The following is a 12,683-nucleotide window of genomic DNA, read 5'->3' on the forward strand; positions in this document are numbered from 1 at the left end:
CAGTTACTGCGGTTTCGGAATTGTAGTATTTCAATGTTGGAATGGGTTTGTTTTTCTTAATGCTCTGACTAAAATATTTGTTTGTTGTTCTTGTATAGAAATACACAATACCTTATGTAATTTTACAAACGTAGGTTACAGGAAAATAAATTTGAAAATAATTTAAATTGAAAAATAAATTATTGAATGAATACAAGTTACAGGAAATCTCTAAATAAAATAAAGATCCTTCCAATCCACTTAATTTTTTTTATTTATATGGCCTACTTCGGCCATATAAATAAAACCAAAATCACTATAAAAATTACAAGCTCCACTGATATCCCCAATAACTAGCGTACATTGTGTTACCATTACACACTTCATGGGGTCCATGGGAAGGCACAGTAGCCATCCATTATATAAAGGTAGACACCATGCATTGAGGGTGGGGAGAATCCAAGCGGAACAATGACGATTCGACCGAGACCAATGTACTAGTTGCATTTAGATGTTGCGGATTTTTTTACGAATAGGTGTGTCTAGCTGGATGTACTGTACGTGTGTGTTCTTGTAATCATGATTTGTCTTTATGTACGAAAATGATTTTGTCTCTAATTGACAATATAACAGCTTAGGACGATTTCCTCAATTACCTACTACGTATTCTCTCTCGATGAGAATAAACTGAAAATAGGTATTTCCTGAATTGCTCTATTTAATTTTTACCTTGATGGAATTAAGAGATGTTGAAATTATCATTCATCATCATCATCATCATCAGCCTATCGCAGTTCACTGCTGGACATAGGCCTCTCCAAATTATCATTACGTTATGATATTCTACTTCTAAACGATCAAAGGCACACTTACGTGTTGTTTGACGCCAATAAGATAAAAGATAAGTTCTATTGCATTTACTACCCATATTTACCTTAATCTTTTCGCTAAAACTAGTATTATTTCAAGTCTAAAATCTAGCAATAACAAATTCAAGTTCCACGCTCTGATTTCCAAGCAGCTCAGTGCCACCACCTAGATTACCTTACATCTACCGTCTCGTCGTGATCTACAAACGTCAACAACGCCATCTAGCGGACAGTTGAGATAACGCGTCTCATACGCAATTGGCACTAACTGGTGCGTCTGCGTCGATCAGTGGACAGGAAAATTAACGTGTTGCTTTGGAGTTCCTTGGATGTGGTGAGAAAACTGAGGAATTTATTTTATGGGGGTTGTATTAGCTCCCAAACAACTAACTAATTACTACCAACGGACTTGAAAGTGGAAGTGCGAGTATGATAATTCAAAAATAAAGATCAGTACCTAATGCAAGAGTGATGATTGTAGATGGAATAAAGTTAGAGTAAGCCAGAGTAAGCTGAAAATGCATTTGTAAACTTAGGACTTATTCTGAATAGCTTCCTGATGGCACAATTATCACAATGACTTATAAAAGATACATACTCCAATACATTTGGCTAATTATTAGTATCTATTATATTTACCAAATCAAACATACAGGGTCTTACTACAAAAACTTTAAACCCTGTTTTACACTTGTCTAATAAAATTTTGGCTGCAAAATGAACCATATGTCAACGTCATAATTTGACATTTTTTTAGACAAGGCATAAACTGACGTTTAAAAGTTTTTGTGGTAAGACGGACAGAACCCAACAGTTAATTTAAAACCAGCACAAACACAAACGACAAGTAGGTAGGTACTCGCAGCCGATACTGACAGATTTGCGCATCACAGATCTTATCTTCACTAATTACGGTATACCATACATTTACATAGCTAAAGACGATGGGAAAAAACATACCGTGTATAGGAACGGTGGTAGAAATACTGTTGATAACTAGTTTGTGTTAGTTTAAGATACAGATTAGGAGAGAGAATGACTTGATTTAGTTTCTGATATGTAATTAATATTTATTATTATTTATTAAGATGTAGTACTATCGCAGTAAAGGCCTGCTAAGGCTAAGATGAACCATCAGCATCTGAATGGAACGTAAGAAGATGACTGATTATGATAGGTATCTAAACTCAAATATTATGTCAAACCTAGCAAGTCAAAATGGTGGGTCCTATAAAATTGAGGAACACTTCTCTAAAAATCATATGTAATTAACCAAGTTATTTCATTAGCCGGATCGGTAACATACAGAAGGTAAATAAAAATTCACATTGAACTTGAAGGCAGGTGTCAAGCAAAAAAATACATAAACGGTAAAAGACAATCACGACGATGTTCATATAAAAGCTACCTTGAAGATGACAATTTAATACCCAAAAACGCCATCCCTACTTACAAACAATTAACCTTATCATTTTTTGTGCAGCATCATTAAGAAGACTTACCCGAGGTCATGCATGAGCAAGGACGCAGCTAACATTCAACTGAATAACCTCAAACCAGCTGTTTTTTGGCAGTTAGGTATTACTAATTAAACCGCTAATTTGAGCAAAAAGCTTAATGAGATCAAACTAAAGAAACCGTAAATAGTTTAGATGTAGTGCCTAAAAACTACTGTGACATTTAATCTAAAGTATTTGATATGAATCATAATTCGATTTTTTGCTACCATTTCAGAATACCTAATACAGAAATTGAAGTGAATGATAGTTGATATGCACATGATAAATATCAATAATAAAGAAGATGAAGAAGATAGAACTTTTGAGAGAGTTAAAGCCAAAGTTCAGGAGCATCAAGTAAGTAGTTCCTCTAAGACTAGTGTGAAATCAATTACAATCAAGGAAACTGATGATCACAAAACACTAGTAAAAGACAAAATACAGATTGGACTTTAGACGCCACTACCACCTACAAATACAGATACAAGCTAACATTTATATAAACAAAATAATTGCGGACTCAATTAACTTTTTCTACAATCCAAACAAATAATCGATGAGTCAAACAATGGTGGAACAATTGCTATATATGACGTCATCATATATGGCGTCAGGGATTGCCCAAGACAATTAAATTCTTTAATACCTACATACTAGTAAGTTGCCAAGCAATTTCTTACAGTATTTCAATGAAGAAAGAGACGATAATCGAGTGCGTGGTTATGATGTGATCATAACTTAAGATGTTATGTTAGTATGTGTTTTAATCCTAGATGAATAATGTATAATTGACGATGAAGTACCTACGCAGTAATAAAAAATCATCAACAGTGTAGGTTCTTGCAAAAAAGATAAAAGACGGGGATTTTGTTTCAAGAAGGGTAAAAATATACGACAAAGCGAAGAAAGAAGGAGTAGTAGAGACGAAGTACAATACCAAAAGCAGTTTAAGTATGTGTACGTATTCATAATGTACAAAAAGAGGTGGAAACATAAAAATGTTGATACAATATTATGTACCCTGTGGATGGACACGCTAGGTTCAAGCTAGTTTTAAGAAGGGAGAAAGGTATTGCTGAATGACATTATAAACTTAGAATTACACTATATATGCCATTGCTCAATTCACTAACTAGCTCAGATTATGGACAGAAATCCATTCATTATTGATATGTACAATGCTCTTCTCTTTCTGTCTGAACTACAAACACACTATGATGTTCCCTTGTACTATCAATCTGCAAATCCGAATGCGGAAGATACGTGCACAAAATGATTATGATTGTTTATTATATTAATTAAATAGACACCATACTTAGATTGGCATAAATTTTCATTGCATGTACAGTTTAATCGATTGGACCCATAAAAGGATCGAACATAACATTATTAAGTGCTATAGAAATGGATTAGCAATTTAATGTCGGAATTGCAATAAATATTCTTGGAAACGGTTAAGAGATATATTCCATTAAAATCTGTCCATGTAGCTTGACATAAATAATGTAAATATCTATCTATAACATTAAGAACATAAATGCTCAACTTAATCAGATGCTTAAGAAAAGCTCCATCATTGCTGATGAATTCATTATTATTCTGAGTAATGTAAAAGATCTATAACCAAAATCAATTAGGTAAAATGACAACGGCGATACACTCGAGAAAGATGTAGAAATATGAAGATCAAACTACACAACATAATTTAAAGCAACACAAGTCTCCCCCAATTCTCAGTCATAAAACTTGCAAGCGTAATAATGAACACCAAAGACACACTAGGGACAGCTCATTACAAAATTAAGAGCGTTATCAAGATAACTTTACCGTTACGAGAGCCGTAAGCTGATATCCGTGATATATGTTCAGTTTACAGAGACAGTCTCGACCTTGGAGCTGCCAATGCTGCTACCTCCTTCACTTTCTAAGTGTTGTCATTGGTAGCAATGCGGAATTTCATTGTTTTAAAGTTTTTTTGTGTTGAATTCAGTTGTTGGAAATATTTGGCTGCTGATTTGCAAGTAGTGAGTTTGTTTCTCTGTTTGAACTTATATTTCCTACTATTTTATATGCAACCTCATTGACACCTACTTTCTTACCACAATCAAGTTATGAGTTCCAAGCCCAATGATTCAAAATACTATCATTAGTTTATTTTTTAACTGTTATTATTATAAAACCGAAAAAAGACAATCAAATTGAGGCATGAACATTTTTATGTAATTGCATGAATATAACAAAAAGTGGGAAAAACAGATCCGCCTCACGAGCTAAAATTAATATTTCTTAACCAAATTCATTGTGATTTTTAGTAACTTTGGGTAAATAGGTATTTACTGCTTCCGCCGGGCAGTTATTTTCATTTTCAAATGACCTTTAAAAATATAGGTCAGCGACTTTTGTCCAATCCGCTCTTTCAGTCTATACCGTCACATAATTTTAGATTACCAGTGGGATAAAGGCACTCCATGTCAAAATTCAGATTCGGATGTCTATGTGCTAAATTACCAACAATATCACCTAAAAAATATGAACATGATGATAACTGATTGACCGAATATTTTTGCAACTTGCAGCTGCCAATATTCTAATTAACTATGTTCTTTATGTCATGTTCACAACTATGTATAGCTGGAAAAATCTAATTTAATGTCACTACCATCTAAAACTCACCGGTTCTCTCCAGGTCCAAGTTTATTATTCTCAACTATAGCCGTAGCCCTGATCCTATGATCAGGCTGTTCCCCAATCAGCTTCTCACTCCTGCCGTTATTCAAGTGCTCCCTGGCCACACTATACGCGTCACTAATATCCCTATCAACTACCACTCCACTATCACTTTCACAAACCACTTTAACTTTTTCACTTGTGTCTACTTCGTGTTTTTCTGGTTCCACTTTCTCTTCTTCTTTAATAATGTCCTTCTTTTTGTCTATGCCGTTGGCTATGACGGGGGCTGGTTTGGCCTGGAGGGATTTTGGCTGGGCCTTCGGAGATGAGATGGTGGGCTTGCTCTCGATAGCTCCGTTCTCGTTGATGGAAGTGACGTAGACTGTCGAGTTTGCGATGTAGCCGTTCAATTCCTGTCTGTTTTCTGGTTGAGTTCGTTTTCGACGGTTGAGCTGAAACAAAAAGTTAAATGTAAGATTAAATATATGTTAGCGTTTGTTGAAGTCTTTAAAAGACACTTAAAATGAAACTGTAAAATTATATTAGTCTGTCTAATACTTATACTTGATAATTGAAAATCTCTGAAATTGTTATAGACTGGTAACAGACACTATTAGAGATTTATTTATTGCTGAATTATATTAAGTGAGTTTTTGTACATTATAAATACATCAGATATACCATCATAATCAGGCAACACTTTGGACAGTAAACCATTTCCTTACCTACTATCAAACATTTTACCTTTTTATTCCGATAAGAGAGAAGAAGAACAGGGCCACGTGAGACTATTAACCGTACAACAACATCGTCTTGACCTGATTACGACACAAATTAAATAATAGAGTTAAACTGCTGTCTAGGACATGGCATGCATGACTGATAGTATCTAAGCGTTATTATTTTGTACCTAGTAAGAAAATGTAATACTAAGGCGTAACGTGAAGAATAGGACACAATAGACATAGTATATAAGCTGTTCCCCGCGAATCTACTTTCTTCCAAAAGGAAATTGCTACACAGGTTGTTCCCAGTCCCAGTCGTGTTTCGAAAGAACCTCTTCTAGCACCTGGATGAAAAGGTAGCCTATATCCTTTCCTATGTTCTACACTATCTTAACTCGGATCAGTAGTTTGGTAAGGGGAATTATTTCAATCGACAACAATTTAATTCATAGTCATAGTATAAAATTGTATAAAACTATCATATTAATCTCAATAGAAATTATTATGAAAAGTTAAAACATAACGAACATAATCAAAAGCGTTTCATACAAAATAGTACACTCAATTACGTATCTATTAAAATTATTAGTATTTTCATTTCAATTTATACTAGCATTCAATTCAATGATAAATTCAATTAATACATTAACAATGACACAAGTACAGCGTCATAATAGAGTAAAATAAATTAAATGCATGTAACTATAGGTCATGTTGTGTTTATCGGAACAAATTAGAATGTCTACTGTACTGTCAAGGATATATAGACAACTTGTGATAATAAATCAATAAAAATCATTAGATTTATATCAGTAAGATATATATTTTATTCACCTGGTTTAAATTTTGCCGGTATAAATCGTGATTTCCTGGTTTTAATAGGCATATTTGATGATTCAACATGTATTCTAAGTACCTATTGCCCACTCGAAGTTTTTTGTGAATGCTCAGAAATTAATAAACCAAAAAATCAGGGAATTTTTCAAAAATGCAAAATAATCGGGATAATGTTTAAAATTGTTCATTCCACCTGAAAACTTCCATAATAATTTTCATAAACCCGAAATTAAAATCGGTCAAATTCATTGTAATCTAATAAAGCAGTCTAAACTTTCAAAGAATCATGAAACAATAAGAGAAATTCTCCAAACTTCGGACTGTGACGAATTCAATATTCAAGCATTTCAATCATGCAATATTCCTGACAAAAATTGCTTTTCAATTCTTCTTAGGAAATAGGAATATTTGTGTTCTGCTTTAGCTACAATATTGTGTTTGATACTGAATGTTATAATTATTAAGCAAAGGCAACTTTTTTACATTTTGAGTACTACGTAGGATGCTGTGCAGGGTGTTATAGATTACTGTAGCGCTATTTCAATTACGCAATTCCTTTTAATTACACAGTACTTAGTGGATGTTGTAACAATTGACAACCACCGGACAAGTTTTTGTCGGAAAGTATAGCGCGAAAAATCCGCGATGTGAAAGAGCTGTTATGGAAAATAACCACCAAAAGTAGAAGAAGTTACTTTCAAGATCAACCATTTAAGTTAGACTTATCTATCGATTCCTAACATAAGAAGAGATGGTGCAACAAAACTCCCCTAAAAAGATTTTTTATTTGCCAATCTGATTACAAATCCGTGATTTGTGTGGTACACGAGCATAGCCGTTGAAGTCTATGACAGCCACTTATCGCCGTTTTCACCACATTCAACAGGATAACTCGAGTGTGGGCTCCGTAACTGTTGAAGATGTTGATAAAAAACATAATACATAAAGATACATGGAGGCAAATAATTTGGTGAAAGTGGAAGTGCCAATAGCGAAAAAAGGAGATTTTTTGTGTATTTTTGTCATATCGCCATCTAGCCACCTATATAAGATCGTGGTGCACATATAAAATTTAAAAGAAAACCTGACAAAAGTCGTTTCGTTTTACAAAGAAACTAAAGACAGTAAGATTAAGAAAATTCTTTTAGGGTAACCCATTACTCGACCGGTCTATAGATAGAATCCAATATAAAAAGATAACAAATTAACCTGATGAATTATTGCAGCCAAAGGCGTTTAAAAGAGAATTTAAAACAAAAAAAAACTTTAAAAATTAATAAAACTTGCAAAAAAGGCGCCAACAAAAGACTGCCTTGCTAAAGATCCTTGTAATGCGTGCCAGATGACAATGTCATGGACTTTTATGAAAAAAAATGGTTTGAAACAATATGTCACCGCGTTATTACCGAACCTTAGATCATTCAACCAACTGGAGGCGTTATTGCCATGTCTTTGTCTTTGCCGAATGTACGACAGTGTGGCTCATACTCATGTCGGCAAACTTTCGTGGCACTAGCTTATGTACTCCCGCTATATACTAACTTATGTACTCTCCCTATGTACTTGTATATATCCTTACATATTGCCCCTATTTATTCCCCCTATATTATTGTTATTAGTTGTACGCAAACATATTTTGCACTCTAAAAACGGATTGCTTATGTACAACGGCAAGCTTAACCAAAATGTTGGGTTCGCTGTACCAAGTCCAGAGTGAGTTCGATGGGGGTGAAGTTAACCACGTATTATTGGAAGACACTTTCTCATAGACATAAGCTCAAGGCAGCTCCAGATCGTTGAATGCTCTAAGTGTCGACCCCAATTAGTGGTAAAAACGCCACTTGAGTAGAACCGTTTAAAACTGAAATGCAACAAGTGGCCACTTGATGTTCGTATTATTATGACGCCATCTTTCTGTGAGAAATGCTATTTTTTACAGATAGACAAGTCTCATGATCCTTGTGAAAGAATGTTAAGGAGCTTTTGAATCAACTCCTAAAGTAGATTTTTGTCATGCCAGATTCACTTAAACATTTCCGTGTACTTATTCAACGAAAGCCAATATTAAGCGTGATTAGTTGATGTTGATACTGCCCGTAACGGGTTAAATATAGCCCACATTACTCTGGAAAAGTGTAGCGTTCCAACAAAATAAATGTTGTTCCGTTAAAATGTTTCCTCTTTATTATATTAGTAGGTGTAGATAATGCAAACTGCAGCTGAAGAAAAGAAAATAAAATGACCAGCTAAAATAAAGGAAGGGGACAATCTTCTATAGAAGTTACAATGTGGAGCAAGCAGTAGAACGCATGAAGTGTAGTGCAACTGCGAATATAAGTTACGAATCTAACGACGGTGCCCACACTACATATACATTTTAATTTTTTTATTACTGGAGTGGGCCAAGAATTGAGAGAAAAATACGTCTCTACAGATATTGAATATCAAAATTAAGTTTACACGCATGTTTTAAAGAAAGTACTTACCTAAGTAAATAAACATTTCGGGAAAGGTCCCTGCTACTATAACTCGCTGCCATTGACAAAATAGCAAATAAACCTGAAACGGTTGTACTGATTTTGATGTAACATGTCCTAAAACCAGCGCTAGAATACGATATAGAAACTTTAATCTGAAAAATTACAATTCAAATCGGTTCCTCCATTTAAGGGCTACGGTGCAAAAAAAATACTATAGTGAATAGAATCACATAAAATGTCGGATAACCGCAATTCAACAGATCTACTTTTACAAAAACAACCAGATAGTCAAGTCATATATCCAATAGGAAAGACACAAACATGTACCTACTCAAAACTTCTAACTAAACAGAATACAAGCCAATTTCCATACACTGTCCAACCAATACTGTACTTCTATTGTGTAACGCCACAGCGCACAACTTGGGCCAACAAGTGGAGTGGCTCGTCAAGAGCTGTGCTACACTGCAGGCCAGACATGGAGAACAAAATGACTAGCGGAGGTACCATAACGGACCGCGGGGCTGCAGGATTATTCGAAAGAGTTACCGCGGCCCTGGTACGTACTGGTACTACGAAAGAACACGACGGGCTTTAGTCAGTAACAGTCTGACATTCCCTCACCGCAGCTACCCACCCACAGCGGGATCATCAGGATCATTAGATAATTTTTGCCATTGTTAAACAAAAAATAGTGCCACAACGGAAAATCGCCTAAGAAAGTAGCGTGCCAAAAAGATTGTGGACGGGGGACGAGGAACGTCACTAATTCCGCCCTTATTACCCTTCTTTCAACTCGACCATTTTTTGTATTCGTTCAAAATTTATTTTTTCAAAATTAATTCGTTCAAAGTTCAACCAAAATTCGTTGACAGATGTCTCAAAGAACCCGAATGCCTCATTAGTTCACTCGTAGCTGAACGTATTGGTCATGTCCACCGCACAAATTTGACGAAGAAGAAGGCACCTGACCTACCTGAATTATGGCATCTCCGCTCTTTCCTTACTCCGTGAGACCAGTGAATGCATGGTCTCTCTCGCACTAGTTGCAAAGCCAATGTATTGTAGTCTTCATTATGTAGTGTATGCTGCAAGTAACTCGGGCTACTGGAGTGGCTTCGTCAAGGATCTGACGGGAACTAGCTTGTATTGTCCTGACGTGTTTGTAATTGGGAGAATGTCTCTTGTGGTGTCATGGCAAGAATAGTGTGTGTGGCTACACTGGTGACAATATGTACATATGTAAACCTTACTAATGTTCGGCAAGCGAAAGTAAACCCTTCTGGTTACGTCACGATTACTGAGCAGATTAAAATTAAAATTGGTACCCAGCGTAGGATATTTGTGTTCGGAAAGTAGTTCTTTAAAACGCGTGTGGTAGCAATAGAACCTAGATACATTACACCGCTAGGTAAATTGAAGACCAAAATAAAAAAAAAAAACCATTAGCAACGACATATGCGAGTGTCAAGTCGCTTGCTCATGCCAACAGCAAATTCAGTGTTATACCCTATGCGCCCATAAAAGATGTACACAAAATAACTATTTATCCACAGCAAATTCATCGAATAGCATTTCAAGTTTAACCTCATTAAGGTTACGTACTCATAGCTGTTTACGATTCCACAACGCGTCCAAACTCATACCTTCCCTTAATAGTTACAGCCTATTTATCGTCCCACTGCTGGGCACAGGCCTCCTCTCACACGGAGAAGGATTGAGCATTAATCACCACGCTTGCTCAATGCGGGTTGGTGATTTCAGACTATATAGTCCAGGTTTCCTCAAGATGTTTTCCTTCACCTTTTTATCAGCCATTGGTGTCTAAGATATACTTAGAAAGTACATACAAACTTAGAAAAGTTGCATTGGTACTTGCCTGACCTGGATTCGAACCCGCGCGTTTATCTATGCCTCATACACCACCTTGAGTAGCCACCTATGTTCACTTACATAATAGGTAACATATACAACGCAAATAAACAAGACAACTCCATTAATATGACTAACATGTTACTGTCGCACTCCTGTTGACGGTTCGAACATGTCCTGTGTACTAGCGACGATCTGACAGTTGTTGCAAACAGCGATTGTGATTGTGAGCTGTGATAGGTTTTGTTACAATAGTGTTACCTTTTAGTTCAGTGCTGTAGAGGTAATGTTCGGGAGTTTTGTATTGAAGTTCTCATCTGAGGTATTAAATTCATTCATGTTTTTTCAAAAGTGAAAAGAAACACAGACAAATTCCTGACCCGAGTCCCTTTTGCTTTTCTGGATTGAGGTCAACTCTTTTCAGCAATCTTTTACAAGTGATGTCTTACCGATTTAATAGATCCTAAAATTAGATGGATGGTTTAAGGCTGGGTGTTGTCGATTTTGCAGAGGAGAGGAAAGACACTTCAAAAGTGGACCTAAATTCAATAGCCTGATGATGATACTGCACTCATTTTCTAGATAAATCCAACTTGAAATGTTCTTGTCTTTACAGCCCTTCATCTTCTTTTGAATGCTTACCTCTACAGACAGCTTGGACATGTCGACCGGCGTGATCCGCTTGAGCGCTGACAGCCGCTGCAAGCGCTGCCGCGCCTGCTCCTCCACGGCAATGAGGAATGCATCCTGGATTATGTTGTGCCCGATATCTGATACTGTGGACAACAAGAAACAATATTAATTTTTGGAAATATATTTTTGTGTGCTGTGGGGACCATGTTCATAAGGTCCGAGTTAAACTTTCTATTTTTTTTGCTTAATTACCTTTACACTGTCTCCTAAATATAGACAATTGACTTAGGGTAAGCAATTCCTAAATAATTCAGACTTTCTTCTATTCGAATTTTAGCCGCGCCCGCAACAATGAGCTCGACCTAACACCTAACTAACTATATGCAGCCGCACAACGTCCAATAGATTGGATTATGAGCTTACCTACTTTATTAAGCCGTTTTATATACTAATCCTTATTAAAATACACTGCAGTGACAAACAAACGGACATTAATGGCTATCCTATCAGTTCGCACCGGTGAATCGGACACAATTCCGTAACCAAAGATTTTAATAGAACAAAATCGACGTTTTCTTAGTTTCTTTTGAGTCAATATTGAAGTTGTAAAATAAATACCTACCTAATACTATAAAATAAGATATACTTCGTTTGCGTGAGATTTATTCATAATATCTTACACGTGTATGTAACTTTGCATCAATATTGAAAGCCCATTAATATAACAAGATACCTAGTAGTTTCTAGTGGTAAGCAGAATCACAGGTACGCTAAAATAGATATGTTATAAGGTAACATAAGAGTAACTAAATATAGAGCCAAAAACATTATGTGAAAGCCATTGCATCCAACTTAATCATGCGTAAACTATTAACAGACTGAATAAAAAACTAGGCCTTAGTAACTCAGAAAGAAATAGCGTTATCAAAAGTTATGTAAATAATTTTGTTTTATTTTTTCCTTTTGATTCCCTTCGCCTACAAAAAATAAATCATCATCCATCAAAACATATCAATTTACACAAAATATCGAATGGCAATTCGATCAAAATACTCGATAGCTCGATAGCCACGTGCATTGTAATCGATATAATCGATTGAAACAATTCGCGTGCCGATG

The 12,683-nt window shown here is 35.6% G+C and overlaps 1 protein-coding gene across 4 annotated transcripts in view; it reads right to left on the bottom strand.

The window, feature by feature from the left end:
- Sdt (stardust) overlaps positions 1–12,683 on the bottom strand; it is a 159,530-nt gene that overhangs the window by 127,896 nt on the left and 18,951 nt on the right. For all 4 annotated transcript variants that reach the window (XM_064038588.1, XM_064038587.1, XM_064038589.1 and 1 more), the window contains 2 exons: positions 11,574–11,707; positions 5,021–5,469 (listed from right to left, as the gene is read on the bottom strand). In XM_064038588.1, coding sequence (XP_063894658.1) covers positions 5,021–5,469; positions 11,574–11,707 — 583 coding nt within the window. The remainder of the gene's footprint in view (positions 1–5,020; positions 5,470–11,573; positions 11,708–12,683) is intronic.

The sequence above is a fragment of the Helicoverpa armigera genome, chromosome 16, assembly GCF_030705265.1.
Source record: "Helicoverpa armigera isolate CAAS_96S chromosome 16, ASM3070526v1, whole genome shotgun sequence".
NCBI lineage: Eukaryota > Metazoa > Arthropoda > Insecta > Lepidoptera > Noctuidae > Helicoverpa > Helicoverpa armigera.